The sequence below is a fragment of a genome, unplaced genomic scaffold (assembly GCF_019419815.1).
Source record: "Pyrus x bretschneideri cultivar Hongxiangsu unplaced genomic scaffold, Pyrus_bretschneideri_v1 Contig61, whole genome shotgun sequence".
NCBI classification, from domain to species: domain Eukaryota; kingdom Viridiplantae; phylum Streptophyta; class Magnoliopsida; order Rosales; family Rosaceae; genus Pyrus; species Pyrus x bretschneideri.
The window spans coordinates 1811490-1827318 of NW_025999800.1; the positions used below are offsets into that span (position 1 = coordinate 1811490).

The 15829-nt window shown below is 37.8% G+C and overlaps 2 protein-coding genes across 5 annotated transcripts; both read left to right on the forward strand.

The window, feature by feature from the left end:
* The first annotated feature begins 789 nt into the window (after positions 1 to 789).
* LOC103967655 (pyrophosphate-energized membrane proton pump 2) lies at positions 790 to 8448 on the forward strand. Of its 4 annotated transcripts, none has more exons than XM_009380928.3 (15): positions 790 to 947; positions 1739 to 1921; positions 2372 to 2575; positions 3487 to 3638; positions 3735 to 3882; positions 3956 to 4088; positions 4556 to 4728; positions 4930 to 5050; positions 5207 to 5394; positions 5563 to 6000; positions 6104 to 6268; positions 6358 to 6513; positions 6817 to 6928; positions 7681 to 7900; positions 8076 to 8448. In XM_009380928.3, the coding sequence occupies exons 2-15, from the start codon at positions 1823 to 1825 to the stop codon at positions 8173 to 8175; spliced, it is 2409 nt and encodes an 802-aa protein (XP_009379203.1). In that variant the 5' UTR covers positions 790 to 947; positions 1739 to 1822; the 3' UTR covers positions 8176 to 8448. The 4 variants fall into 4 exon arrangements, with proteins under 4 accessions (XP_009379203.1, XP_009379205.1, XP_018507951.1 ...); XM_009380930.3 differs by having other exon boundaries at positions 805 to 947; positions 1746 to 1921; XM_018652435.2 differs by having other exon boundaries at positions 808 to 947; positions 1692 to 1921.
* A 230-nt stretch (positions 8449 to 8678) lies between these two features.
* Positions 8679 to 10546, forward strand: LOC103967686 (receptor-like protein 2). The gene is made up of 3 exons (XM_048572481.1): positions 8679 to 8923; positions 9405 to 9682; positions 10146 to 10546. The coding sequence occupies exons 1-3, from the start codon at positions 8679 to 8681 to the stop codon at positions 10544 to 10546; spliced, it is 924 nt and encodes a 307-aa protein (XP_048428438.1).
* The last annotated feature ends 5283 nt before the right edge of the window (positions 10547 to 15829 follow it).

A 15829-nucleotide genomic window follows, 5' to 3' on the forward strand; every position in this document is an offset into this window, starting at 1 on the left:
AATTCTTCTGTTTATACGTATTCCCCTTATTTCAATGAATATCGTACTTTAATTTAAAAAACTGGTGTAACCTTGAGGAGATTCAGAAGGAACTCAAGGTCCATACTATATCATATTCATAGGGATAGACATCAACACTCAATTGCTTGAGATTGCTGAAAGTTGGTGCGCTTTGGGTTAACAAAAATTGAAATTTCATCCCGAAAATTAAATAAGTAAATAATTACAAATAAATTAATCTTTTGCAAAGCTAATATATGAAATAAAATTTAAAAAAATAAGGATTTGGATAATCGTAAAAGAATGTGGAGTGGCCACAATGCGAATCCATTTCCCATAAAAACAGATGAGGATCCCTTTCATTGAGGGATCTGATTTCCACCAAATTATTTGTATGGAATATGCTCCATCTCCCCATTTTTATAATATTTCATCCCCCCATTTTTATATTTCTGTGCTAGAAGGAAATTAATTGATTATTAGGCTGTTCACACATCCAGTTTTACTTTCTAAACGTTTTTATTACATTAGTATTTATTTTCACTGAGATATCTTAAGTTTGATTATCGCTAAAAACAAATTTAAACCATATTATTATTAGTCCACTATGAAGTTAAGCCCATCTCTCCCTTCTTAGGGTAGATAATAGTGTTTTGAATAGCACTACCCGATGTGGCGCCATGTGACAGGATGACATTGACTGACTTGGCATCATCCAATTGGGTATGGTGACATGTCAATTGGCCACGTATGCAATAACGACCGAATATCCAATTGGGTGCGGTGACATGTCATTTTGCCTCTCTCTCTCTCTCTCTCTCTCTCTCTCTCTCTCTAACTCTCATCAGTCTGTGAAAAGTCTACGAGTTCCTCTCTCCAAGAAGCTGTTAAAACCCTAATTTAACATTTCTCTCTGCAATCACATTCATCATTTGACTCGTTCGCTGGTAAGGTTATACTATTCTTCGATCTCTCTCTGTCTCTGCAATTATTGTTTTTCGGTTTCTGTATTGATCTTAAGTAGCGCTTTGATTCGGGACCCTCAATTTTCAAATTTAGGGTTTTTGCATTTGGATCTCATTCGGTTTTATGTGAATTTTGTTGAATTTTACATCATCAATTCTGGTTTGTTGGCCGAGAAAATGAGTGGTGAAGGTGAGAGATTCAGCGTTTGTTTGGGGCATTATTTCGTTTACTGTGTTTACTCTCTGATTGCATTGTTTCGGAAACTGAATTCGGCATTCGAACAACTTTCGTGACCCAAACAGGATTCGGGACTGATCAGTTCTGTCTAGTGAATAGGACTGAATTTTACATTTGGTTTAATGTGTTCTGTGTAAGAAATGTCGATTTTCGGAGTCAAATGTTATACAATGGATAATAGATTTGTTAGTTTATTGTAATGAAAAAGTTAGCTCATTCGCGTGATTTCTGACACATTAATCTAATTCCTTTCCGTTTGTGATTTTAATTTTTTTATGCTGTTTTTTACAACGAATGTAATATGAAAAAAAAACCAAATTATAGTCAACAAACTAATGGCTTTTGTTTAACAGCGAAGTTGCTTGCCGTTAAAGCTGAAATTTTGAGTTTTTTGAATTCCGGGAGGGAATACGGAGAGTAGTTTTTGAGTTTAGACGACTGCTGGACTGTTAACCAAAGTTACTTCTTCTTACTTGTATGTGGTGAAGTGCAAGAAGTCTTTTTTCCTGGCTGAATTATAACTTTCAAAATTCAGCGTCCAGGTTCAGGGGGCGACTTGCCCCAAGGTGGCTAGTACACTCCTTTTCCTGTAGCTCGGAAGGTGAATTCCTTCCATTCTATGGTCATGGATGTCGATGTGGAGGGTGGTAATTTGGGGCCTTACCAAGACAGACCGAGGACATTCCCTAACATGCGTGGTAAATCTTACAACCCATTGGTAAGAATGTTATACCCCTTTTTCAGTACCTGTTTTTCTACTTGGTGTCATTTTAGTGTAGGAATTAAACTGCTATTTTATCATCTAAGCACATTTGTCTTTATTTTGTTTGTTTTGCCTTGAATTGAGAGAAATAATTTGAGAAAAACAACATCCACTTTGGTGGTGACAAGAATTTGATGCAAGAAGAAAGTCGCTTTATAATTCATCTGGGCAGCAGCTGTACATTGAATTTGTTCATAATAACAACCATTTATGTAGGCTAGACATTTGAAACTCATCTTTACATACTGGTTTTTTTTTTTTTTTTTTTTTTTTTTGGCTCGCCACCTTGGTTATAGAAAGCAAATTAGTGCATGATTATGCCAAGCTAAATGATAGTTTGAACATTATGAAATTATATTTGACACTTATATAAGTGAATTCTTATTCTATTGTATGTTTGTGCAGGTTTTTCGGATTCTGATGCGGATAAATGTCCGTGTTCTTTTTGTTATTTTACTTATTGCGCTTGGAGTGGTCTTTTACATTGGAGCAAGGACTTCTCCTATCATTGTGTTCGTCTTCTCAATTTGTATTATCAGCTTTCTGGTGTCTATGCACCTGGCGAAATGGGTTCTTGCAAAGGATGAGGGACCTCTGGAGATGGGTCAGGTACATCTTTTTACAATTTCTATATCTGTAAATTGCCATTAAAGTTAACATATCTATACTCTGTTCATTCACAATCTATTGGATGTACCCAATGAGGGTCTATTACCTTCTTTTGTTTATGTATCTTCATAGGGAACAAGACTTTATTAATAAAAAGCAAATGGTATAACACTTCAACAAGATGTCCTCTAACGGAAAAAAATCAAAGACCAAAATCATCATCTGCCTTCATAAACTAGCGACAGAAGACATCCAAGAAAACAACAAAATGCATTTTTAACAACATAATTCCAACCTTATAACAAAGGTTCTCTACCTGAACTCTGATGACAATGTCTAAAGGGAAGCCCAGGAGAGAACAAATAATCAATCTTATATGCTCAAATATCTGTCTATTCCTTTCAATCCAAACTACCCAAATAATAGCCAATGCGGCCCATGTTCCAAACACCAAGCCCCTCTTTTTATTAAAATTCAGTCTTATATTCTCAAGTATCTGTCTATTCCTTTCTATCCAAACTACCCAAATAATAGCCAATGCGGTGCATGTTCCAAACACCAAGCCCCTCTTTTTATTAAAATTCAGTACAGAGGGGATAATATATCAAGCACAACACAGATTCACAATAGGTTTTGCTAAAGTATTGGTGTTACATGTAGTTCCTCATTGTTGTCACTGAAGTCCTTTCATTTTTCACATTTGAAGAGTCCAAAGAATCATAAGTTAATATTTATGTGATGAAAGGCATAGTAATACTCAATGGCCTGACTGCATTTTGGGTAGTAAACATAGCCGGGATAGTCTGACAAGTCTTAATTTAATTTCTAAAGATGGTACTGACATGTAGTTGAAAGGTGGCATTCTTTAGCTCTGCATGTAGTTATTTAGAGCTTTTCATTTCCCTTTTCAGATATCAGATGCAATACGTGATGGAGCTGAAGGTTTCTTCAGGACCCAGTATGGGACAATCTCTAAGATGGCATTTTTACTAGCTTCGGTCATTTTCTGCATATATTTATTTCGCAGACCGACACCTCAGCAAGAAGCATCTGGTCTCGGGAGGTAATAATTTGATTTTTATATTCATACCTGTCCTCTTCACCCCAATCCAAAAGAAAAGGCATGTCAATATATATTGATGATGATTGTCTGATGCAGGTTCACTTCAGCTTATATTACAGTAGCTGCATTTCTTTTGGGAGCTTTGTGTTCTGGTGCTGCTGGGTATGTTGGGATGTGGGTTTCAGTTCGTGCAAATGTTCGAGTCTCTAGTGCTGCAAGGCGGTCTGCAAGAGAGGCATTACAGGTGTGTGTCCTATGTAGTTAACTGTTTGAGAACACATTGTATTCACATCTTAAAGGGGAAATACCATGTGCAGATAGCTGTTCGTGCTGGTGGTTTTTCTGCTTTGGTTGTTGTTGGTATGGCTGTACTTGGTATCGCCATCCTGTATGCCACATTTTATGTTTGGTTGGGAGTGGATTCGCCAGGTTCAATGAAGGTTACTGACTGTATGTGTTGACTCTTCTTGCTCCTTGGCTTATGATTGATATTTATTGCATCAATTTAAAGAATTTCTACTTCAATGGTCCTATGTTGAAACATTAAACTGTACTGCTGTATCCTCTTAATCTTTTGGGTTGTCATGGGTTTCCTGTGTTGATTTATTTGGATAATAGTTTTTTTTTATTTTTTTTTCTGTACTAGTGAAAAATTTTCCAATCTGTTTGAAAATGTATTTACAAACTTATTACTACCCGTCTGCCGTGGTATAACCTGTTGTTCTAGACAGTTAGCGGTAAATTTGGCCTTAATGCTTAAATATGATGGTCTCAACTTAGTATCTATATGATGATCTTAGCTGTTTAAGTGCATATTCGTCTGTGTGCTTTCCATTCTCACTATTCTACTTCAATTGCTATTTCCATTGTTCTTTTTTTTTGACATGGTGCTTGACTTTGGTTTATGTAATTTTCAGTGCCTCTTCTGCTTGTTGGATATGGATTCGGTGCTTCTTTTGTAGCCTTATTTGCTCAGTTGGGAGGTGGAATATACACCAAAGCAGCCGATGTTGGAGCAGATCTTGTTGGAAAAGTAGAGCAGGGAATTCCCGAAGATGACCCTAGGAATCCTGCTGTGATTGCAGATCTGGTATTTTTCTTCTTCCAACCCTGAAATCCTAGGCAGTACTTATGTATATTGAAGACCTACTTTCCATTTTTATGTGTTTCATATCATCTGTTTTATTAGTCCTCTTATCCATAGTGGAGGACAACACCGATATATTAGTATTATGCCTGCTACCTTTAAATGTGTAAATTTATTGGCTTTACTTTGATAATTGAAATTGAGGTTGGAGACAATGTGGGAGATTGCGCAGCCCGTGGTGCTGATCTTTTTGAAAGTATTGCTGCTGAGATTATTAGTGCTATGATACTCGGGGGAACGATGGCTCAACGTTGTAAAATTGAAGGCAAGCACAATTTGTGGTGTTATATTCACACTCAGTCACTCAACCTTGGTGACAAATATGTTTGTTGGCCATTTCATTAGTGTTGTTACTGGTTTTATTCAAACCGGGTCATCCATTTCTCTTAAACACTCACCTTTTCTTTCACTGCTTGTGCAGATGCATCTGGTTTCATCTTGTTTCCTCTGGTTGTTCACTCTTTTGATCTGGTGATTTCATCGGTTGGAATATTCTCAATTAGAGGTACACGTGATTCCAGCGGAAAGGCTTCTTTTGAGGATCCAATGAAAATTCTACAGAGAGGATATTCTGTTACAATAGTCTTGGCTGTTCTGACATTTGGTGCGGTAATACTTCACTGACCATCAAGTCATGTTTATCTTTTTTCCTTGGGTTTTCATTTGAAATATATATATTTTTTTAAGTTTACACTTCAGAGGCTTGCATAAATTTCCTTTTATTTGAGTTTTAACTTTTAAGACATTGTTGTCATTGCGATTGTTTCTTTTGTACAGTCTACCCGATGGCTGCTTTACACTGAGCAAGCACCATCAGCCTGGTTTAACTTTGCCTTGTGTGGGCTAGTTGGGATCATCACAGCATATGTTTTCGTCTTTATCACCCAGTACTATACCGACTACAAACATGAGCCTGTACGCACATTAGCTCTTGCAAGCTCCACAGGTCATGGGACTAATATAATTGCTGGAGTCAGTTTGGGTCTTGAATCAACTGCTCTTCCGGTTCTTGTTATTAGTGTATCTATTATCTCAGCTTACTGGCTGGGCCAGACCTCTGGCCTTATAGACGAAAATGGAATTCCAACTGGTGGGCTGTTTGGCACAGCTGTAGCAACAATGGGAATGCTCAGTACTGCTGCGTATGTTCTCACTATGGATATGTTTGGTCCAATAGCTGATAATGCTGGTGGAATTGTAGAGATGAGTCAGCAGGTATCTTATAATGACAAATTTAAGATTTCTGTTTCAGTTGTGAAGACTACTTTTTCTATTTTTTCTTATTTTATACAAATTTGGATTTGATATATCCCTACAGCCTGAAAGTGTTCGGGAGATCACCGATGTTCTAGATGCTGTAGGAAACACTACTAAAGCTACTACTAAAGGATTTGCCATAGGATCTGCTGCACTTGCATCTTTTCTTCTGTTTAGTGCTTATATGGACGAGGTTGCTGCATTTGCACATGAGCCTTTCAAACAGGTAAACGGAACAGCATCCCACCGTTGATCTTTTCCCCTGACAAATACCATTCAGGTGTGTCTTAATTTGCACTTTTAACTGTTTTCCAGGTTGATATTGCCATTCCCGAAGTTTTTGTTGGTGGATTGTTGGGTTCTATGCTGATATTTTTATTTAGCGCTTGGGCCTGTTCAGCAGTTGGCCGAACTGCTCAAGAGGTGGTTAAGGAAGTAAGGCGACAATTTATTGAGAGGCCTGGGATAATGGTGAGTATTGCTTTTGTAGAAATTCCCATATTCTTAATCTTTATAATGAACGCTAAGCATTTGTTTGGAATCAGAGTCTCACCACTATAAATATTGTCCTAAATGCCATTCAATTACTAGTTAAACATACTGGTATACTTTTAAATAAATGAAATAAGAATTAAAAAGTGAACGGAGAGAATGTAGAAAAGATGATGAAAAATTAGTGTACATGATGGTACGCAAACAGTGTGTGTGCACAACTGTTGGATAAATAATCAAACTACCCTTCTAATTATGCTTTTCCTAACTTGCTTTCTGTAGGAGTACAAGGAGAAGCCAGATTATGCTCGTTGTGTTGCTATTGTAGCATCTGCATCTTTAAGGGAGATGATAAAACCTGGTGCCTTGGCTATTATTTCACCTATAGCTGTTGGTGGGTTAATTATCTTGTTTCACTTGTACTCCTTAATCCAGTGGACTCGATCTCTTATCATGGCTGCCTTTTGAGAGAATTAAAATGTGTGCATTGGATATGCGTTATTTCTATAAATGACTGCATAAAGTTATAAATATCTTATTTTGTGCACAGTATAAATGTACTTTTACCACACTTATCTTCATTTATTGAGTCTCTTTTCCTTTGGTTGTGTTGAAATTAATTATGGGGCATTGAATTAACAAATTGCACAATAGGAGTTTAGTGTTCCCGCATAATTACGTTTGAACAAACTTGAGAGTCTGCTACAAATGGCGTATTTTTCTTTATGGTTTAGAGATGATAGATGTTTTTTCCTTCTTTCTAGGATCAGGCTTCTTTATATAATTGTTTGTTCATTGAATTTTGGTGCTTCCTATTTTGAACTTTTATAAATGTGGGTTTACTAAGGATTTTTGCTATTTGATTCTCTGATTCAAATGGTCGTAGTCTTTACGGAAGGAGCTAGGTTTTTTTACCTTTTGATGAACAAGTTGCAACTCTTCGCTTAATGTTTAGCATTTGGTGAAAACATACCAACATGCTGCTTTAGCATGCGGTTCATGTTGACCTTTGGCATTTGTCTTTAACTTAGCTGACATTTTTTCGTTATTTTCCTTTCATTTTCTTCCATGTTTGACCATTCTGCTTTACAGAGACTTTCTAATGCTGCATGATGAAGGATTAATTCTTGCTCGTACTCCTTGCAGGTATTGTGTTCCGGATCTTTGGATTCTATACTGGGCAACCTTTACTCGGTGCTAAAGTTGTGGCGTCCATGCTGATGTTTGCAACTGTTTCCGGTATTCTTATGGCACTTTTCCTCAACACAGCAGGTGGTGCCTGGGATAATGCAAAGAAGTACATTGAGACGGGGGTTCTTGGTGGCAAAGGAAGTGATTGCCATAAGGCTGCCATTACAGGAGATACGTAAGTTCTTTCGATATCATTTCTCTCTCCGTCATTTTCAATTCTTGTGCTCAGTTCTTTCATGTGCCATGAAATTTCCAGCTAACCTATTGTTCCTTGCATTGTTTGTCGGTGCTTGATTCTGAATCTAAGAAATAGAAAATTACTATATGATCCGGTTTATTTTGTGTTGCAGGGTGGGCGACCCATTCAAAGACACAGCCGGACCCTCACTGCACGTTCTCATTAAAATGCTTGCTACGATCACGCTGGTTATGGCTCCTGTCTTTCTCTGAGAGTTGTTTATAACGATTGCGGTCGTGCTAGTTTATTGGACCCCCTTATCTTGAGATGTTGATTACTTAGAGGCAAATATACAGATAGGTTTTTTGATGTGTACTGAGGGTGCTTGATTCGTAGTCATACCAAATTCTCTTTGTTTTTCCTGTGACTTGGATCTCCAATAATTAGTGTTATTGGCTGCTCGTTCTAGTGCAATGTAGCGTCTTATGGCGTATTATCCTCGACACCGTTGATCAAAATACACAATTTACCATATGTTTGGAGCATCCATTGACCTTTTTATTCGATCGTGAAGCCTTTCGGGAAAATGTCATCGGAGTTGGATGAAATTTAGAAAAATTCCTAACAGCAACTGGCAGCTGCCGCTGCCCCTGCTCTGTTTTGTGACAGATTTTCAATTAGGGTTCTTTCTTGGTCAATGTCAATTGGTGGACTTGACTTAAGCTCGCTCTTGGAAAATTTCATTGGGTCTTTGCATATACTATAGGTCCATGCGATGGTGATGGTAATGAAGATTGATACGAACAGATTAATGGAGGACGTCTCGGCAACGCAGCTTCTTCTCCTTTCCGGTCTACTTTTTCTGCTGCCTTGCTTTGCTTATGCTGCCTGCGACGAACTCGACCGTGATGCTCTCTTGTCCTTGCCTTTCAAGGCACCGTTGAATTGGTCTGCTTCGACTGACCGCTGCCTTTGGGATGGAATCACCTGCGACCCACTTGACCGTCGCCGCGTCATCCGGTGTCGTCTCTTTGGCCATCACCATCCTCAATCTTTCCCACAATTCCCTATTGGGTTCTCTCCCAGATGACTTGCTTTCTTCCCTACCAAGTCTTCTGGTCATTGACTTGAGCTTCAATCGTCTCATCGGCCGCTTACCACCATCTTCGAATGGAAGCAGCCACCTTCAAATTATAAACTTGTCCAGCAACTTCTTCAATGGAACAATCCCGTCTTCGGTCCTTGTCCCATCAATATCAATTTACAATGTCAGCAACAACAGCTTTTTCAGGTCAATACCCTTGAGCAAAGGCAGCAATCATGCTTCCCTTACATTCTTCGACTTGTCCTTCAATGAATTTATTGACACAATCCCCCCTGGAATCGGATCACGCTCCAAGCTCCAAGTTTTCTGTGCAGGCTTCAATGGCCTCTCTGGTTCTCTCCCTAATGAAATTCTCAATCTTGCTGATCTATAACAGCTTGCACTTCCTGTCAATAGCCTCTCTGGACACATCGGCGATGGCATTGTGAAGCTCACCAATCTCAAGATCATAGAGCTCCACTCAAACAGCCATATTGGTAACCTTTCAATGTTGGAAAAGCTGCTGCTCCCCACCAACAACTTCACAGGTCCCTTGCCTTCTTCTCTCACCAACTGCACAATTCAATCGACCTTGAATTTGCAGGTCAAAAACTTGACTGGAGAGCTCTCTGCCTTCAATTTTTCAACTGTCCAACGCCTCGCCATTCTGGACCTTGGCAACAACAACTTCATTGGTGAGTTACCTCAAAGCCTCTACTCTTGCAAGTCCTTAACAGCTATTAGATTTGGCAGCAACCAGCTCACAGGCGAGATATAACCTGGATTAGTCGCGTTAGAATCACTGTCTTTCCTTTCCCATCTCTGCCTACAACCTGAGAAATGCCGCGGGGGCTTTTAGGATTCTGAAGGGTTGCAAGAATCTGACCACTCTGGTCTTGTTCATGAATTTTTTGAACGAGCCTTTCCCAGATGACAAAAGCCTTGGAGACCCAGTTGGATTCCAAAGTCTTCAGGTTTTTGCCCTGGGCGCTTGTCAATTCACAAGACAAATACCAACCTGGCTAGCCATGCTTAAAAATCTTAGAGTCTTGGACCTACTAAATGGTTCTATTCCGGCTTTGTTGGGTAGTCAGCCAAACCTTTGCTACATAGATTTGTCTAATAACCTCGTTAGATGAGAATTTCCTTGAGTTAAAGAGGTCGGTGATAAGGTGGACAGAAGTTCTCTTGAGTTGCCCGTCTTTTTGAAGCCCAACAGTGCTAATAAACAGCAGTACAATCAGCTGTCCAACCTCCGTCCAGCCATATATCTTCACTGGCATCATCCTGGAACAGATTTCCAACCTTACCAACTTAAGAGATTGTGGACCTCTCTTATAACCATCTCTCCGGCGAAATCCCTGCTTCTCTCGAACGTCTACACCAACTCTAGCTTTGAATGCAATCCAGGATTCTTGTCAAAGCCTTCAACCAGCATTTACGGATACTCTGAGATCCAAGCCAAAGACATCTTTGGGATTTTCTTTGGCATTGGCTTTGCCATTCGTCTTAACGTTGATGATAAAAGAATTCCATTCATCGGTGGCCGCAGGAAGTAATCATTTCATTAGCGTATTTTGTAATGTAAAATCGATACTAGCTTTTGCTGTGCCAACATTTTGATCCGTCTATGGAATTCATCACATATATTGTATGACAATCAATGACTTTGAACTTGTGTTGCCAAAAGGAATCCAATATAAATGTGTATTGATTGGAGTATTTGATATGTAACTGCAATAAAATAAACATACATGTTTGGTTCGTATTTAGCTTAGAAAGAAAACTATGGAGCACCAAAAACTTTGTTTTCAATCAATGAGGATGGGATTCAAATCCAAAAACTTTTTTTCAACACTAAACATTGGATAAAGAAGTATCGGAAGATCTAAGATATATAGAAAACTAAACTTAAGATCAAAATTATATCTATGTTAGACATACGTATGGCCTAAAGTATATGTGAACAACCAATATTTGAGAACTTCTTTGTCATACCCCCATTGCCATAAAATTCTGGTTCCGCCACTGGATGCATGTGCAGAAACTCAACACCTTATTTACTAGAATATTATACCGCATACAAAGATAGAAAAAAATTCTAAACCGAGTCCTTAATTATTTCAATTGCTCCCTGCAAATGACTTCCACATAAACATAAATTTGACTAGATTAAGAGGTAGGTTGGCAACTCCCGAGTTTTGGCTTCATGTTTAAACTAACAGTCATTATTTTATTATGTGAATGTGAATATTTAGCCAGTCCAGCAGCCACTAATCCTTTCAAAGTAAACCCTCATCTGATCTAATAGACTATCGATAATGCTAAGGAGACTAAATTTTTAGACAAAATTTTGGAAACTAAAGGACATGGAAGTTGATAATTGATTTATTGCTTAATGTTAATAAGCATGCTCATCCTTATTGGTGACACATCATTTAGTTTGCAAATTTTTCTACAATATTGGTTGTTCGGTTAGTGTACAAGTCAGCTGACTGCTGGTTTAATAATGTATAAGGAGATAACTATTGTACTAAAATTAATGAAGGACATAACCTAAGAACAAAGAAACGAAAGGAAATCTCTCTAATCTTTGTATTGATGTTTTGACAAAAGGAGGAAGCTTAGGGCATGTTGGGTATCCTTCTTGGATACAATTTTATGTTAGAAAAATGATGAATAATATATGCTAAATTCCATAATACTCATTAGTTTCAAAAATAAAAAATTAGATACAAGAAGGCAAGGTTTTAAAGACGGCAGGCTGGTGCCTAGCGCTTAGATGTCTATGTGGGGTTCAGGCGGACTAGGTGAATTTAAGTAAATTTATTACATTTTGTGTAAGTAAGTGTCTGTTTATACTTAAAATATAGGGTAAAATACAAAAAACTACCTCAACTATTGGTGTCACTACACTTTTATACCTCATCTTTTAAAATTGACAATGTCATACCTTATCTTACGAATTTGTGCCAATGTTATACCTTCCGTTAGCTTGGCATTAATTTCTCAGTTAAAGGCTGACGTTGCTTGATTCAGGGCCCACTTTCTATTAAAAAAAATTAATAAAATATTATTAAAAACTAAAAAAAAAATTATATAATATTTTTTAAATATTAAAACAAAAGTTAAAAAAAAAAAAAAAGCCCCTCACTTCGTCCCTTCCCCTTCTCTCTCACTCTTTTCTCCCCCATCTTCATCTTTCTGCTTAATCTTCAACCAAAAAAAAAAAAATAATAATAATAATTTGAAAACCCATCAACCCAAACGCAACCCGAAAAGAAGAACCCTCTCTCTCTCTTCTCCCCCATCTTCATCTTCCTACTTAATCTTCAACCAAAAAAAAAAAAAAAAAAAATTTGAAAACCCATCAACCCAAACGCAACCCAGAAAGAAGAACCCCCTCTCTTTCTCTCTCTCTATTCTTCCCCATCTTCATCTTCCTGCTTAATCTTCAACCAAAATAATAATAATAAATAAATAAATAATTTGAAAACCCATCACCCCCCGCCCCAACCCACCCAAAAGAAGAAGAAGAAAGGAAAAATAAAAAAAAGGCAACCCATAAAGAAGAACAGGAAGAAGAAGAAGGAAAAAAGAAAAAAAAAACAAACCAAACGCAGTTCGTCCCCCCCCCCCCCAACCAACAAACCCAATCCCCTGCAACCCAAAAGAAGAAGGAGGAAGAAAAGGAAGAAGAAATAAATAAATAAATAAATAAAAAACCCAAACCAAACCCAGTTCCTCCCCCCCAAAACCCAACCCCCTGCCAACCCAAATCCACCATTCCCACCCCATCATGAAGGTTTCTCGATTCCACCTCAACAGGATCTGAGTTTTTTTTTTTTTGGGTTGCAAGTAGTGGGTGAGGGTTTAGGGAAGATGGGAGGGGGGAAGAAAGGAAAGGGGTCGGGGAAAATCACGAGTTGGGGGGGGGGTGATAAATTGGTTTTTTTTTTCTTCTTCTTTTTTTTGGGTTGCAGGAAGGAAGGGGGAAGAAAATGAAGATGGGGGAGAAGAGAGAAGAGGGGGGGTGGGGAAAGGGGACATGAGGCTTTATTTATTTATTTATATATATATTATTTATTTTTACTTTTCTTTATTATTATAATATTTAAAAATTATTAAATGATTTTTTTTAGTTTTTAATAATATTTTATTAATTTTTAATAGAAAATGGGTCCCAGATCAAGCCACGTCAGCATTTAACTGAGAAATTCACGTCAAGCTAACGGAAGGTATAACATTGGCACAAATTCATAAGATGAGGTATGACATTATCAATTTTAAAAGATGAGGTATGAAAGTGTCGTGATACTAATAGTTGAGGTAGTGTTTTGTACTTTACCCTAAAATATATATAGTTTCATTATAAGCTACAAAATCGAATGACATATTGTTGACCCTAAAAACTACCAAGCCTATGTGGCGCACATGCCGAGTAATTAGTAAGCTAACTACGTCTTTCGGTTGTATGCGGGGCGTGCCAACTCGTTTGCCAAGTTCGGCCGGAGAGTAAAATGTGTTGATGTGGCGTTCGGCACGTTGCTGACTTCTTGATCTTGCAACTGCGGTCGAGGAAGGCTGATGAGATGACCTCTACCAACAAGAACTCGAAAATCCTTATTGATCGAGACTTGGATAAATAACCAGACGGTCTCGAAGCAGTGCTAAATTGAAGGTGCTCCTCGGTCGGCTAATTCTACAGCTCTAGTGCTGTTTATCCAAACTGAAGATGTCGCCGGTTGCCTTCACAGTGTTGTTTATCCAAACTGAAGATGTGTTAGCGGAAAAAGAAATTAAATAAAAATCTCAAGGTTGTTGAGAGGTTTCGCGTAGAGTGAGGGTTTGCACAGGGTAATTTGTGTGTTGAATTAGAGGACCTTGAATGTCGTCTGCCACTTTGTATTTATAGAGACGTGCCTTGATGAACACGCTGTGAAGTTGTTGCCGTGACTTGGAGTATCCAATCGAAATAAATAATATTCCTATGAATATTATTCCAAAGGAGCAAAGCCACACTTAGATAATTGTTATCCACTTATGATAACCATGCAGTTAGATCCATTTACAAGCACATGGAACTCTTCCCATAGCATCCTAAATAACCATGCAATGTTTTCAAACCATATTCACTTCCAAATGCATTAAGTCTGAGCATTTTAGCCCATGTTGTGCTTTTCCTTTCCTTGGTAGCCTAATCTAAACAAACGACTCCCTCTTCCACTCATTTGTACAGGTGGAACCATGCAATGCCACGCTAATTGCTCATCAATTGCAATATTTATTTTATTTGGCATTATCATATACTACGGCTTTATCACCCAGCCGTGTTCCAAATAATGGTAAGTTTAGATAATTCAATACTATTAAGAGATAATCATTATGATTAAAACCATAATATCATCCTTTAATAATATTAAAAATTATCTCAACTGATTTGTCATCCAACGGTCTAGAACTCAACTCATTCAACGGCTTTGATTACTCGAGCTGATGAAGTAAAATCCGGTCCAAACACATAAATATTATGAAGTATTGGAACATAAGAAAATAAGGGGAACAAGCATATAATGTGTGTTCATAAGAAAAAAAAAATCCAACCCCCTGCAACCTAGAAAGAAAAAGAAGGAGGAGGAAGAAAAAGAAGGAAAAAAAAAAACCCAAATCCCGTTCGCTAGGCCGATTCCGCAGGGGGTGGGTGCAAGTGTGGGTGCGGAAGGTTGCGAGGGGAAGACGAACTGGGATTTTTTTTTTTTCTTTTCTGTTCTGGGTTGCAGGTAGGGGCTCGGGTGGGGGAGAAGAGGGGGTGGGGGATGGGGGAGAAGAGAGAAGGACGCCGGGGGGGAGGGGGGTGGGGTGGGGAAGGGTTGAAGTTTTGTTTTGTTTTTTTTCTTCTTCTTTTTTTTTTTTTTGGGTTGTAGCAAGTAGATGGGGGAGGGAGGGAGGGACGAAAGGTTTTGTTTTGTTTTGTTTTTTTTTTCTTTATTATTTTAATATTTAAAAAATATTAAATGATTTTTTTTAGTTTTTAATAACATTTTATTAATTTTTTAAATAGAAAGTGGGCCCTGAATCAAGTCACGTCAGCATTTAATTAAGAAATTCATGCCAAGCTAACGGAAAGGTATAACATTGACATAAATTCGTAAGATGAGGTATGACATTGTCAATTTTAAAAGCTGAAGTATGAAAGTGTCGTGACACCAATAGTTGAGGTAGTTTTTTGTACTTTACCCTAACTTATTATATATACTAAGCTACTAGTAACAACTGCCTTGCATAAAGGCTACAACAAACATAGCTGACGTGGCACCGCGTTCATCTTACGTAATCATCGTTGTTGGTTATTTCTGTATATGGTTTAACATATAAGGTTTAGCATAGAGGTGAGAAATTACTATGAAGAAAATGTGATTCCTCACATAATGCAATTCATTATAGTCAAATTAAACTACGTTAAAAGATGTGATAGCAGAAAGCCACATACAGCATTGTATTATTTCTCCCAACTAACAAGGTGGTATATATTTAAGGTTATTGATCGCAGTCAACATAGTATAATCTTAAACACATTGGAATAGTCTGTTGCTGGATGCATTAACCAACTTAATTAGTTTCTAATTATTTAGTGGGATCTAGACCAAGTCTAACAGCTCTCAAAAGTAAACGCTTATGATCATATGCATCTGCTTCTTTGTACATGTTAACTGAGACCTGACACACAGGATTATTACATTTGTTTGTGTGTCACTGTGTCTGTGTATATATAGATATAGATATAGATCAGTATATAAAAATTATTCCATACAGTTTCTTATCTTTTGGGGGACTTGCTCTTA